This window comes from Myotis brandtii, unplaced genomic scaffold (genome assembly GCF_000412655.1).
Source record: "Myotis brandtii unplaced genomic scaffold, ASM41265v1 scaffold721, whole genome shotgun sequence".
Taxonomy (NCBI): Eukaryota; Metazoa; Chordata; class Mammalia; order Chiroptera; family Vespertilionidae; genus Myotis; species Myotis brandtii.
In genome coordinates, this window is record NW_005370848.1 from 83418 (window position 1) to 99353 (window position 15936).

Genomic DNA, 15936 nt, shown 5'->3' on the forward strand with positions numbered 1-15936 from the left:
CCAGCAACCCACTCCCGCTGGCCAGTGCGCGCCTTTACCCCCTGCAGGCCCCTTCCTCGTTCGCCAGCGCCAAGGGGTTAGATTAGATCCTGTCCCCCTTGAGAGGGTTTTTCTTCTTCCGGAGGAAGGCTGGTTCCCATGCGCCTGTATTCATGGGAAGAACGCTAGTTTGCTTTGAGTTCATCCTTTCCTCCACCTCCCCACAGGTAACCCGCAAAATATGGTGTCTATCTTTCTAACAGTTTTCGAGACCTAGCTCTAACGCAGTGGTTCTCAACCTTCTGGCCCTTTAAATACAGTTCCTCATGTTGTGACCCAACCATAAAATTATTTTCGTTGCTACTTCGTAACTGTAATGTTGCTACTGTTATGAATCGTCATGTAAATATCTGATATGCAGGATGGTTTTAGGCGACCCCTGTGAAAGGGTCGTTCGACCGCCAAAGGGGTCGCGACCCACAGGTTGAGAACCACTGCTAACGCGTAGCGTTAGTTTTTTTGTTGTTGTTTGTTTGTTTGTTTTTTTAAATAAAACGGCTGTTTTGCATTCCAGCTCATGCACACACATTTCATTCGTGGGCTCGGGGCTCTCTGGCCGGCCCGGTGCATTCACATAAGTCTTCTCTGCCCCAGCGAGAGCATCCAGCCGCTCAGGAGGGTGGGTGCGGGGACGGTTGGGCTTGCAGTCCCTGGAGGAGTCTATAATGCAACCCCCGGGAACCCTGGGGTTGTAGCTGCGTTTTGTCATCTGCACCTTTGCGCGTGAGCACTTCAAGCCATTGCCTTTCGAGGCCACTCTCGCCAGGAATCTCGCGTGGCAGGTCCTTGGCCGTGGGCTGTGTCTCACTCAAGAAATTGCCCTGAGAGTTTGTGAGGCGCTGCGATGCTGGCCTGCATGGAGGACATGGCCACTTAATTCTGGTCGGTGTTTAAAAGGTGCAAGGGTTTGCCCTGGATGTGCGGCTCCTCAGTAGGTTGAGCATCCCCAGAAGGTCTCCGGTAAAAACATACTTTTTTTAAAAAAAACGTGCAAGGATTTTCTGATATTGGTTTTTTTTTTTAAAATATATTTTATTGATTTTTTACAGAGAGGAGGGGAGAGGGATAGAGGGTTAGAAACATCGATGAGAGAGAAGCATCGATCAGCTGCCTCCTGCACACCCCCTACTGGAGATGTGCCTGCAACCAAGGTACATGCCCTTGATTGGAATCGAACCTGGGACCCTTTAGTCCCCAGGCTGCCCCCCCCTATCCAGTGAGCCAAACCAGCCAGGGCTGATATTGGTGTTTTGATAGACACCTTAGATGTTTTCTCTGCTTCATGTTGAAATCAATGAATTTCCCTCCCTCAAAAGCGAATTGAAATTGAAAAGATGGTTATTGTTTTATTTGGCAAAACAGATGCTTGCTTGGAAATGTAGATAATAAAACTTTGGGGCTTATGAAATCTGGAATTGGTAGATAGTTGCATCTATTCAAGTGAATACATTAACATCATATATTTTCATTGCATAGCACTGCTTTTAAGAATCCTCATAAGATTCCCATGTCGTGGGAAAGGCAAATGCTCCCTTTTTAAACAATGTGAAAGCACAGCCTGTAGTGGTGATTAGAACCAGGACTCAGTTTTCCCTTGGTTTGCCTTGATTATTGGATCAATTTGCACTAAGCCCTTACGTAAAATTAAGTTGGTGAAAATGTTTTAATCTTTGCTCCCTTAAAGTTATGGGTTGATGGATTTACAGTTCTTTTCCTCTCCTATATAAATACAGTATTCAGAAATAATCGTGTTGTAAATCAATTCATGTGTGAGTAAAGATATAAGTTGAAGTCCTTTCCTTCCCCCGCCTCCCGCAATATATATTTTAATTGATTTCAGACAGGAAGAGAGAGGGATAGAAGCATCAATGATGAGAGATAATCATTGATCGACTGCCTCCGCATGCCCCCCACTGGGAATTGAGCCCATAACCCTAGGCATGTGCCCTGACCCGGAATCAAACCCTGACCTCCACTGAGCCATCATGGCTGGGCTCAAACTAACTTTTTAAGTTTGGCAACCCCTTTCAAGAATAGCAGAGTGGATTAGTTGCGTAGTTACTGACTTCATGTCAAGGCATTTTTATAGAATAGATAGATACCTTGGGGATGGACAATGTGGTCAAAGCATTCTGACTCAGAGGCTTAGAACCAGGGGCTTCTTACTAGAAGTCTCATGATTGAGGGGTTATAAGGTGATATGTTTGATAAAAATGGTATTTTTAAGGAAAAATTTGATCTTTGGTAGGCAAGATGGAAACCGTCTTCAACAGTATGAGCCATATTTTGATAAAGAAGGAGAGAATATTCAGATTGGGCAGAAGATAATGAATGAAGAGAAGGGAAGAATAAGGATAACGAATGAAATAAATGCAGAAGGCTAAAAGGTTTTAGAGGGGAAAGAAAAGTTCATCTAAAGAGGAAAGGGTTATGGTACTAAAAAAGTCCTGGGGTACTTGACTGGGAGAAGTAGAAAAAACGGAAGAGATGATGGAAGTAGTAGCTCAACTTTTAGACAAAAGAGATTAGCCATTTAAGCTAATAGGATTCATACAATTTCTGATTACCTGTCAGAGGAGCCCAAAGGGACATTAGCCAGCTTGGCAATGCTATGGTACTAGCCACAACCTAAAACCAGAGGATTACCAGATGTCCAGATAACTAAGCATTTAAGGGCCTTACGGATAGTGGTATATATGCTTGATCTAATAGAAGCTCGAGCTTCAGAGTTCCAAGATCTGGATTCCAGTCTCTGCTGTTTCATTAACTAGTTGTGTAACTGGACAAATCCTATGTCTCTGAGTACAGTATATATACACTATTTACCGTATACATGTTCTATATACGTACATATGTATATGTGTATGGTTGGTATCTATGATGGTAAATTATGGTCTCCAGTTCTCATGTGTAATGTTTGTCTTTGGATCACAGGTACCCTCTTACCAATTATACTTTTGGTACAAAAGAGCCCCTCTATGAGAAGGACAGCTCTGTTGCAGCCAGATTTCAACGCATGAGGGAGGAATTTGATAAAATTGGAATGAGGAGGACTGTAGAAGGGGTTCTGATTGTACATGAGCACCGACTACCCCATGTGCTACTGCTACAGCTGGGAACAACTTTCTTTAAACTGTAAGTGTTGTTGGAAATTAACAGCAAGACAGCTTTTAATAAGGTTGTTGTTTTATGCAGCTTTGGAATAGTATTCACTCAACAAACATGGCTGTTCATGGAGTCTTTAGAAAAAGAAAAATCAATTAATTTTTCTTGAGGGCAATGCTCACTTATTGCCTAACTAGAAATCCACATGTCTCTGTATATTGTTGATATTAATGACTGAGCTTGATAGGAGCCCTGTTAAACAAATTGGTCCAAGTTCTATTACTAGAAGTCATTGTAGCATCGCTAAGAACAATGGATATTATTTCTTAGGATGAATAGTGTTACCTATTCTTGAAATGGCTTACATTTTTATGGATAAATTTTTAGTTTTACCATTTAAACTTATAAATTTCTTGGTATACGTTTAGTTCACAACTATTTGACCAGATTGTACCAAAAGAGAGGTCTCAAATATTTAGGTTGGCGTTCTGGAAAAATGCCCCATTCTTCAGACTAAAAGAATGTGGTTCATTGCTCTGTGGCTGTTTCTAGACTTCACTCTCGCTAAATAGCTTCCAGAGAAAAGAGATTGGGATGGACTGATGGTCAGCAATTACGTAATGTTTACATTATGCTACATATTTTGTTTGTTTAAAACTAGGGTTTGTGTACTGTTAGCCTTGTGAATTAATGTGAATTCAGCTTTTTATTTCTAGCATATTCTTCCCCTTCACTTTGATTGCCTCATCATGTGACACTGGAATATGTGTGATGTTCAGTTACTTGATAGAAATAACTATTACTGTCTTCTTCCTATTATCCCAAAATTGTATTGAGTTGAAAGCTGAAATTCTTAACCTTTATGCAGACCTGGTGGTGAACTTAACCCAGGAGAAGACGAAGTTGAAGGACTAAAACGCTTAATGACAGAGGTATTTTTCTATTTAACCACTTGGACGGTTATATTATTGCTCTTGTTAATACCACCCACTTACTAGATAATTAGGCTTTTTATGTCTTGTGAAAGGATAAGTTTATTTTGATTACTTTTCAATAAATAAAACTTAAATCCCAGAGTGTTAGTATGTACAATGTTTATTTTCCAGAAGTTGAACTTATACTTACTTTTATTTTTTTCCTTGAAGTGTTTATGTAATAGTAATGATTAACAAAGGCCAATATTTATTGGGCACTTACTGTGCTATCCTAAGTGTTTTACATACAATAACTTCTTTAGTTATCACAGCAGCCCTAGGAAGTAGGTATTATTATTAACTCCATTTTACTGATAAGTTCAAGTAACTTGTTGATGTTATACATCTAGTAGGTCTTGATGCTGGAGCTCTGAATGCAGGTAGTTTTGTTCCATGGTAGGCCTCTGTAGGATTTTGAATGCTTTTAAAAATAGAGGCAAATAACAGGGTAAAACAGCTAAGAGTTGAGAGTTATAGCCAGTGGGTGGAGTGGGACAGGGAACTGCTCTTTGTTGTTATGAAACTTTTAGAACCATTTTTGACTAATTAAAATGTAGACTACAGCTTTGATTAAAACAATACAAGTTTAATGTTTTACAGAATCATAAAAAGGAAAATTTTGAATTTTGCACACTTCTTTTTATAACTTGGTCAGATGGGTGACTTACAGAAGCCATAGTTGATTTTATAAAAACTATTGTATAGCATTGGCTGATATGGGTAATTGATTATCTTTGGTTTTTTTTAAAGTATAGTCAGGGTATAACAATATTTGTTGGATTCTCTCTGTTTATGTCAATGCTAGATTGCCAGTTTTGAACTAATAGTGTATGTCTTGGGCAGGGTGACACATACAGTAATAAATAAGAAATTATAGAAAGGAAGCCCATATGGAAAGTATGTATCTATTAGGAGTGCTGCCAAAAAAAAATCTCTTCATTGAAGAAGAGTGTATGGGCATGTATGTTTTATTGCTTACTGGCTGTATCATTTCTTTTCTGACAGATACTAGGTCGTCAAGATGGAGTCCTGCAAGACTGGGTCATTGATGACTGCATTGGTAACTGGTGGAGACCAAATTTTGAACCTCCTCAGGTCAGTGTTCAGTTGTATTTGCTGGGCATTTGGGGAAGTAGGAAACGGGTTTAATTCCAGCCATTTAAAAAGATCATAGTAAAAAAATAAATAAGTAAGATAAAATAAAAAGATCATAGTAGACTTTGACTTGAAATTTCCTTTTTACCCTTCCTAATTGAAATGAAACATTTTAATTCTGAGCATTTTTTCTTTTAAAAGAAAATTTCAAATCTATACAAAAGTACAGAAAATAGAGTAAATATATCCTTTACCTGTCATCCACCTTCAGCGGTTAACAACTGAGATTGTTTTGAAGCAAATCCTCGATATAATTTCAATAGTAAATTTTCCAGTATGTGTCTCTAAAAGATAAGGATTTTTTAAAATAATAAAAAATTCCATAATGTCATTAAACGTAGTCACTGTTCACATATTCCTTATAGTTTCAAATTTTATTGTTAGTTTATTTTAATTAGGATAATCTCTTAAGAATTTTTTACATCTACAAGTTGGTTCCCTGTCTTTTTTTATTTTTTATTTTTTTAGAGAGAGAGAGACATGATTTGTTCTTCCAGTCATTTATGCATTCATTGGTTAATTCTTGTGTGTGCCCTGATCAGGAATTGAGCTTGCAACCTTGGCGTATTGGGACAACGCTCTAACCAACTGAGTTATCCCGCCAGAGTCCCTGTCTTTCTTTTTCCCCCTTGTAATGTGTAATGTAGTGTTTCCATTGCTGATTGCATTCCCTGTTGTCATTGAACATGTAACTCTTTATCCTCTCCTGTAAATTGATAGTTAGATCAATAGATTAAATTTGGGCTCAATTTTTTGGGAGGGGAGTACAAGGCTCGCTAGAGGAGATAATATTGTTTATTTATTGTTGCCTAATCTATTACCCCAAAACTTAGCAGCCTAAAACAGCAAACATTTATTATCTTAGTTTCTCAGGGTCAGGCATCTGGGAGTGCTTAGCTGGGTGTTTCTGGCTCATGGTCTCTTGTGAAATTTTGGTCAAGTCGTCAGCTGGGATTGCGTCATCTCAAGGCTGAACTGAGGCTTACGGATCTGATCCCAAGCTCACATGTGTGATTCTTAGCAGACCTCTCAGTTCCTCTGGGCTGTAGGACTGAAGGCCTCAGCTCGTTCTTGGCTGTTGACCTAACACCTTCCTCAGTTGCCATGAGAGCATCCCCATAGGGCAACTCCCAGTAAGACAGCTGGCTTCCCCCAGTGTGAGCCTCAAGATGGAGACTTGGACAGAAAGAGTGCCCAAGTAGGAAGCTACAGTCTGTTATAAACTAATATTGGTGGTGACATATTATGAGTTCTACTCATACTGTCAGTCACACAAACCCACATAGTACATTGTGGGAGGCAACTACACAGAGGTGTGGATACCAGGAAGGAGACTGGGACCTTTGGGAGTCATTTTGGAGGTTGGCTATCAAGGGTGGTATTGTGAACTTTTATCAGGAATGTTGTAATGTCTGGTTGTCTCCTTTGTAATGTTATTAGCTCATTAATAACAAGTCCTGGATCTTTTCATTTCATTGGTATTCTGATACTTAAATAAAGAGAAACTTTTCCCATCAAGTACTTGGTTACCCTGAAGTATAGTTTGTGTAGGAAAGAATAGATACTTGAAGTTGGATCCTGAATTCTTTTGGCTAGGCTCTATGACTTTAATAGCTTCTTTGCATGGCAAGACATCCCAGGTCAAGAATTTCTCAAGATGTTGGCCTATCTAAAGATTGTTCTGTCTAGTGCTCACTGCCTGAGAATTGTGTTGGCTTTAAGAAAGTAGGATTTCATCTGGAAATGAATGAAGTTCCTGGTCAAAAGATGCACAGAACAATTACTGTAAACTTTTTTTTGAACATTCCTAGATCTAACTGGAAAATGCTCAGTCAGAACCCAAAAGTTCTCCAGGCTCCTTTCTGAATAGTCTTATTCATGTCCCCTACCGTGGTCCTAGGACAATTCCCTTAATTTACTAAACCCTAGTGTCGGCTCTGCTAGTGTATAACATAAGGGTTGTGTTTTTAGCAAACTTGGGGTATTGATTAGGTGTCAAGGGGAAAAGAGCACCATCTTTGTATCTCTGTCTTTTTGTAAAGCACAATTGACTTAAACACCAAGATGAAGACTAGAGAAAAAGGCCTAAAAGAAAAGGAGCACATCAGGGTTCTAGAAAATTTAACTTAATAATGATATTTGTAGGAAAAACAAACAACTTTTTAAAAAAGCAACCAAATATTAGACTTAATTGTGTTGTAAATTTCTCAAGCTGTAAATCCTGTGTCTACCTATTTGTCTTGAGTGGTTGAGTAGTTCACTATTCGTTGTTTTATGTTTATTAAAGCATTTCTTCATTAGTACATCTGTTAGGTACTAGATCCTGGTAAAGAGAAGACTAGAAAGGATTCTCATTCTCTCAGCAGCACTGTATTGGGGGATAAACATGTAAAGAAATAAATGAAGTTACAGGATATGTGTTAAAATTATGTTGGGGTTGTGAGGAACTTGGTCTCAGAGGGTTGATATTTGGGCTTAATGTCTAAAATGGGAGTTGATAGAGGCATGGAGGTATAAACGGAAGATTTGGCAACAACAAATTATTCTCTTGTTATTTTAGTATCCATATATTCCTGCACATATTACAAAACCGAAGGAACATAAGAAGTTGTTTTTGGTTCAACTTCAAGAGAAAGGTAAGTTATTTTGTTTTTGAATGCAGCCATTTTTAAAAACTTTTATAGAGTAATTTCAAGGATACTTCTGTTTGTCTTCAACTTCCTCGAGTTTTTTAAAAACACAAAGCAAGTTTATATAGAACTACCTAGTTTTTCTCATAGATATGCCAGTCATATACTATTGGGGAGAAAGTAAGTTTATTTATTTTTAAAATAAATAATATTTTTATTGACTTCATAGAGGAAGGGAGAGGAAGAGAGAGATAGAAACATCGATGAGAGAAATCATTGATTGGTTGCCTCCTGCATGCCCACCCCCCCCCAACTGGGGATTGAGCCTGCAGCCCAGGCATGTGCCCTTGACCGGAATTGAACCTGGGACCCTTCATTCCGCAGGCTGACGCTCTATCCACTGAGCCAAACCAGCTAGGGCGAGAAAGTAAGTTTAACTAGACCCTCAAGTACCAGATGATTTGTTTTTTAAAAAATAGCATCTTTAGGCTTGTGCATTTAAACAAATAATTATCCCATTTCTTATAATATTCTTAAAGGGGAATCCAAAATAAATTACAAATTACTTCTCCCCTTCCTCTCAGGGCCAGAACTTTTATAAGGTGCTCTTGGTTGTTAATAGCATGGATCTCTTTAAGTCAGTTTCAAAGCTCTCACTATGAATTTGCTTAAAAGACAGAACCAAAATGTATTGAGATTATCTTTTTCCACAAATGTTTTTCAAATGTAAAATTGGTTATTACAAAAGAAGTGGAAACTGATTATATAAGAAATTAGAGAAAATGAGTACTGCTTTGTTTTATTTTAGCCTTGTTTGCAGTCCCTAAAAATTACAAGCTGGTAGCTGCACCGTTGTTTGAATTGTATGACAACGCACCAGGATATGGACCCATCATTTCTAGTCTCCCTCAGCTTTTGAGCAGGTATGGAATGTTGAACATTTGTGGTTGATTTGACTAAGCTGCCAGATTTAAAATACTCCGAGCCACTTGAGAAGGGATAGTTCATGAATTTTGGTCTTTAAGGAAGTTAAGACAGTAGATGTACCCTTACATCATGTGCAAGCCATAGATTAAACATGACTGACCAAAAGTGGCCCTAACGTGTGGCCTGACATGGTATTTGTGTAACTGCTCTTCCCCAAATTTACAACTCTGTACAGTTAAGTTTGAAGTCTTCATTCAAAGAAGCCATGGAAAAATTGTAGTCAGCAATGTACAATACAAAGAGAGTTACCTACATAAAAATGTGGGGATTGAATCTCTTGGTGTAATATATTCTTTTTCCTTTCTGGAACTGTATTTAGGCCCAAATTGGGGGCATATGGGATTACGTCCTGGATTTTTACATGGAATTTGATATATATATATTTTTTAAGGCAGAGTGATGAGAAATGCTTTTTTTTTTTTAAGTTGACTCATAGTGGTTGAACTTAGAGCCAACCATAGCTAGGAATTGCAGAATAGCATGGTGGTTAGAATACAGATTCTGTGGTCAGTGTTTGGATTTGATTTCCACCTTCAATACTTCCTGACAGTTCGGCTACGACAAATGGTTATACATACCTATTTGCCTCTTTATTCATCTGTAAATGGTGGTCCCCACTTCATAGAATTGCGAGAAACAGTGAAATAACACACGTAAAGTGCTTATAATAATGCCAGGCACCTGGTAAGTGCTTACTAAACGTTAATTTAGAAACAATTCCAGTCGTCATCTTGCCTTCTATTAAAGCTTCTTGAGTAAAATTGGGCTTTCTGTTTTGTTACACTAATCAATCTTCATCTTTTACTCCTCTGCTTTGGTTGAAAAATGGGATATGAAAAAAAGTCATATTATTCATTTATTTAAACACCACCTATCAGGCCAGGAACTGTGCTGAGTGGTCAGAATACAATGAAGTGTAAAATCTTTTCCTTCCCTCAGGGAACCTATTAGTGGATAGTTAATCAAATTTAGACTCTCATTATTATTATTGTAAGTTTCAGTAGCACTGTTATTTAATGTGTAAGATGTGACGGTGCGAGAAAAGTGTGTCTCGGTGTAGAAAATGCCAAAAATGTCAAGGGAGGGTAGAAATGTCCAAATTTTTTTTATCATCTAAGGCAGTGGTCGCCAACCTTTCAGACCTCACGGACCACCAGTGGTCCGTGGACCATTGGTTGGTGACCACTGATCTAAGGCAGTGATTTTTCAACCAGTGTGTGGACCACTGGTTGGCGACCACTGATCTAAGGCAGTGATTTTTCAACCAGTGTGCTGCAGAATTCTTAAAACTTGCAATACCTGACTACTTAGTTGGGGGCACTGACCTCTTTTCCCTTAGATTGTCAAATAAAAAAGTGACAGCCAACACAGTAGCCATCTGGTGTGAATAAATCAAAATTATACCTATTTTTATTTTGGTCAGATCAGCAAAAATATATTTTTTGGTGTGCTGCAGAATTTTAGTGGTTAGCTTACGTGTGCCATCAGATGAAGGAGGTTGAAAATTGCTGATCTAAGGTAGAAACTATGTAAAGGATATTGTTTTTAATAAAGCTGTTGTTCTTTTTAAAATTCAGGTTCAATTTTATATACAACTGAATTCCTGCACAGCGGAGAAGTAAAAGAAGCCGTCTCTGTGAGCACAGCTCTGCACAGTCTAGAAAAAACATGGTAGAAGAGGTTTTTTGTTTTATCTCTTTCCTACCCCCTAAATTGCCACCTGCTTTCTATTGTTTGAATAGTAACATTGATATGAAGAACCTAGATAGTGGTGTAAACATACGTGATAATGTTTAATTTGCTTTTGTTTCTACTCATATGTTTTTGTACATTAAAAAAAGTGGACTTCTTTCTATTTGTATTTTTTTTTTAATTTCACATTAAACTTGTAAAATTCTTACAGGTGAGGATCGTGTTTTTCTCCCCCCTTAGGCTGATGAGTGTTCAGAGACAATGGCAGGTTTAGGTCAATGAAGTTGATGGGACCCTTGTTTGGGTACCACTCTTGAGGGTACACTCCAAGGCCGTGTTAGAGATCTTTGTGATGAGGATCTTCTGTTACTTTTGGGAACTAGATTGGCTTGAATGAGTCCAAGCTGCAAATCCCGTACCAAACTTTACACTCTGATGCATTGTATTACAGCAGAATTCCCAGTATGTTACTGACTGGTACATTTTATACTGGTTCAGCCAGACCTTACTTTATAAACAATGGACCTTAAACATAAGGGAAACCATTGAAATGGGGTAGGTTTGGGAAAGTCATGGGGAGTGGTATAAAAAGAGATGGATCTAGAGCTCATTTAGAGTTTTTTTCTTCACATAATCAGGGTATTAATTATTTGTGCTGTTCTGAATTTGTGTCTTGGTTTTTCTTAGGGCCATGGTAAAGTGGCAGTCTGTGAAGGAAGTTTATGAAAGTGAATGAGTTAGGTTTTGAACTCTTGGATTGCAAAGTTAGTTATTTCAATTAACTTGAAGTGGTGTCCATAGAGGTGAAAATTTGATTTTAGCAACTGACCCAGTGGAGAAGTAATATTTCAAAGTAATGTTGGAATAATCTGAAATCTAAGGACAGGATAAGGAATAGATGTTTGTCAGCCTAAGAGAAAAACAACAAATTTTAAAAACTTTAAAAAATACTGCTAAATTAATGTCAAATTTAAAGGAATAAAAAAACAAATCTTAGGGCAGTTTGCTGGCTGTGCCTTTGCTTAATGGTGAAAATATATTGTGTATGCCTTATTACACACTTATTTACTGCAGGCTTAATGTAAAGGAAATCTTGCAAGATACAGCTATTAAAAGAGATTGGCAAGTTAAGTTTTTAATAGAGATGAACTGTTGATTGGTTCTTACAACTTTATGGTACTGATCACAGGGCTGTTCTGATGTGAAAGCTGTATCATGTTTTTCCCTATTTAGACTTGAGAAAGTCAGACGAAGAGTGCCTGGGCAATTTTATTTATAAACATGCAAATTCATTTACATGTCAAACCTTCACATGGTTGCATATCAAGGAGTAACTGTAACTGGGTCTCTGCCCAAGTAGTAGGTGAGCTCCACACTCCAGGACCAAAAATGAGCAGGTTTCCTTTGAAAAAACCACTAGTTCTGTGGATAGTCTTCCCTCAAGGGCTAACAGTCCTGCCCTCTGGTTTACATTAGCATCTTTCTAATTAATTCCTTTATTGGTGAGCTCACTGGTTAGCTGAGTCCTAAAACATTGGGGAAGGCAGAGTTGGAAACTGCGTAATCCAGCCCACTTTCCATGATTGCTTCTGGAATCCGAGGGAAAAGCTACAAGTGACCACATTCCAGACCACATTAGCTCTTGCCATTTGGGGTGGGTGGAAAGAGGTAGCCTTTTTTTTGGGGGGGGGGTGTGATTTATAAAGTGCTGTCAGTAAAGGAGTGAATTGAAGAGTGTCATCTGATTTGAGGCCACTCATGTCCTTTGTAACTTAAGCTCTGACCTAGAAATTCTTTTTTAATCACTGCTTTCCAGCGTAAGTACTTGAGTCAGTCATCCACTGGGGTCGAGGTGAGAAAAACCTTTCATTTAAGCCAGCTGGATGATTAACCTTGGACTGTAAGAGATCTGGTTTTGAATGTAATACTCATAACACACAAACATAAATTTTCAAAACTGCATTTGAACTGGTCATTTGTTGTATTCCAACACTGCATTGAAAACCTCTGGAAGGGATGTTTAAATATGATGTGTTCCTACAGCATTAGAAGAGGGTTCAAGGACACTGTTTAACACTAAGGTCTTGTATAAATAAACTTATCACACTTCTTCAAGAACTAAGTCTTAACTTGTGCATTCCAAGTCTCTACATATTAAATACTGAATAGTTTTTAAATGAGCTCTTGATTAACTGATATATTTTTGACTGCCTTCCATGTTCAGGTTTGTTTATAAATGAGTGCTCTTTTGTATTGTATTACTATAATATTTGTCATATTATTTTCCCTGAGTAATCCAAGTAGTGTATATTTTATATAAAACTACTAAATGGCACTGGGAAATATTCAATAGATTGAGGGGAAAAAAATAAAGTTTTACTCAAATGTTTTAAATCATATTTAGCATTGAAAACCCATTTGAACAAAAATGAATTTTTTTCTAAGTGGTGAAGATTTGTGATTTATTTTATTTATTTGAATACTCACCTGAGGTTATTTTTTCCCCATTGATATTTATTTATTTTTTATTTTTTATTTTTTATTTTTTTAAATTTAATTTAATTTAATTTTTTTATATATATTTTATTGATTTTTTACAGAGAGGAGGAGAGAGGGATAGAGAGTTAGAAACATCGATGAGAGAGAAACATCGATCAGCTGCCTCCTGCACACTCCCTATGTGCCCACAACCAAGGTACATGCCCTTGATCGGAATCGAACCTGGGACCCTTCAGTCTGCAGGCCGACACTCTATCCACTGAGCCAAATCGGTTAGGGCTCCCCATTGATTTTTAGAGAGAGTGGGAAAGAGGGAAAGACAGTAATATCGATGTGAGAGAAACACATCAATTGGTTGTTTCCTGCACGAGTCCTGGCCAGGACCGGGGCTGGCGAGGAGCCTGCAACTGAGTTACCTGCCTTTAACCAGAATCGAACCCAGGACCCTTCAGTCCCCAGGCCGACGCTCTATCCTCTGAGCCAAACCGGCTAGGGCAAGACTTGTGATTTTTTAAGACGTAGGTGATACTTAAAATGGCAAATGATGATTCTGTGAATTTGTACTTTTAAGAGCAGGTCTGGGTTTTTATCATTGTCTTACCTTGTAACTAGCGTTGTGTGGCTCAATTATTACTTTGGATATTTAAGAGTTCCTTTAAGGGAGCATTTTGTTTGGATAAAATAAATTGGTCTATTTTTTTTCCTTCCATAATTAATTAGAAGTGAGAGGTCGAGGCCCTCCAGATTCAGCAGGCCAGCAAGCGGTTTTTTAAGTATTTGTTCAGGTCACTTGAGATGATGATGGTGTAGCTTTTCACATGGGAGTTCCTCAGACTTAATGTTTTTACTAGTTTATAGTGTTGGGGACAGTATGTGCCCATCACTAAGACTGTCAGAGTGTGCATGGCCAGAGAGGTTTAGTGGTTTTTGACTGTAATGCAAGTCAGCTTCTGTAGCATAAGGTTTCATTTTCCATAATTATTCCACTTGTTTTCTACCACTTATTTGGGTTAAACTGGACTCACTTCAATATCCCTTTGTTGCTTAAATATGTGATGAGAAACAGAATACTGTAATTTTCACTTGAGCCATAAAAGACACTTTAGTATTAGCTTGTACTATATTTATAAGGCTTGTTTTGGTGAAAACAAAAAAAAACACAACCAGACTAAAGCCTAAGTTAGTCTAGATTGAGCCAGTTTAGGTGTAGTTTGTATTTTAATGATGGGCTGTATTGTTAGACTAGAGGTAAATTGGGGAAATGTTGAGGAAAATATCACTACATTTATAAACTTAAACTTTTGGTTACTGTATTCACATCCTAGAGTATAGGCATCATTTATAATTGGGCTTGGAGAACTTTTCTCATATTAAGTTTTCTCGTATAAAAATATAGAAAATGTATAAAAAGAAACTGAAGTTTTGGTTATATTTTTATATTTGTAAAGTAAAAGTTTGATTAAAATGGTCACTGTTCTTTTACATTTTTATTTTATTGTCATTTCAATTAAAACAATTTAAAACAATGACTCCGTGACTGTGTGCACGGCTACAGTTAGTATGCCATTCAAATGTGCAGGCTTCTTTTTCAGTGCCAGTGTCCAGGGGCCATTAGGTAAGAGGTAGAGAAGCCTAACAGCAAGGGCCTAAAGACCTGGTGCACCAATGTTGCCCTCCCCTTACTCCTCCATTGGGTTAGAAGTGCTCTTGGGCAGACTCGGTATCTTGCAGTGTGAAGGGATCACACTGCATATAGAACCTGAAGATGCATTTAGAAGTTGCCACACAATCGCGTTAACTGCTATGTCTTTTCATCACTGGGGATTCAGTTTCTTCTTCAATAGGAGAGAGTTGACGCCTGCAGTTGTTGTTTTTTTAAAAAAATATATATTTTTATTGATTTCAGAGAGAAAGGGAGAGGGAGGATAGAAACATCAGTGATGAGAGAGAATCATTGATTGACTGCATCCTGCACGGGGATTGAGCCCACAACCATGCATATGCCCTTGATCAGAATCGAACCCAGCACCCCTTCAGTCTGCAGGCCGACGCTTTATCTACTGAGCCAAACCACTAGGGCACTCCTGTAGTTTTTTTCTCAAACTTGCCTGGAAATCATGTTCTGTAACACCTTGCTTGCTGCTTATGTAATACTGTGTCATTTAATTTCAGCATCTTAAATAGAAAATTCACCCAAAATATGAGAATATATGTGTTATAAAAACCATAGCCTAAGGCTTTATATCTGAACAAAAGTTGAACAAAACATGACAAAGTTATTGCAAAGTTCTGAAAATTTTACTACCTGTACATTTTATAGCAGACACCAAAGAGCTATGAAAAATTATGAAAGAAAAGCTAAAAATTGAAATACCCATTAACTTAGTTTTTTCCATACAAACTTGAGAACTTGGCTATTTTCCCTCATCTGCTGGATATCGTAGTGTATGTAACACATTGATCCCACTGGGGAAACACCAGAATTCCATGGGAGTACACTTAAGACTACTGGATTAGGATGTTGAGAATCTTAAAACTACTCAGCCTTTCTCATGGGATGTTGAAAATCAAATGAGATCATGAAGATAAAAGGATTTCAAGTATTTTAAAACATGAAATTAGCAATAATGTATTGGGTGTGAATCTTACTCCACATAAACTGGTTTGTCTGACGTGAGTTTAAAATTGAATTTATTGGGGTGACAGATTAACAAAACTATATAGGTTTCACATGTACATTCTCTAATACAGTGGTTCTCAACCTTCCTAATGCCGCGAGCCTTAAATACAGTTCCTCATGTTGTGGTGACCCTCAACCATAAAATGATTTTCGTTGCTACTTCATAACTGTAATT

The 15936-nt window shown here is 37.8% G+C and overlaps 1 protein-coding gene across 1 annotated transcript in view; it reads left to right on the top strand.

The window, feature by feature from the left end:
* Nucleotides 1–10790, top strand: part of NUDT21 (nudix (nucleoside diphosphate linked moiety X)-type motif 21) — an 11138-nt gene extending 348 nt beyond the window's left edge. The window contains exons 2-7 of the mRNA XM_005882485.2: nt 2974–3174; nt 4013–4076; nt 5124–5213; nt 7834–7909; nt 8712–8826; nt 10468–10790. Coding sequence (XP_005882547.1) covers nt 2974–3174; nt 4013–4076; nt 5124–5213; nt 7834–7909; nt 8712–8826; nt 10468–10489 — 568 coding nt within the window. The 3' untranslated portion in view covers nt 10490–10790. The remainder of the gene's footprint in view (nt 1–2973; nt 3175–4012; nt 4077–5123; nt 5214–7833; nt 7910–8711; nt 8827–10467) is intronic.
* Nucleotides 10791–15936: the final 5146 nt, after the last annotated feature.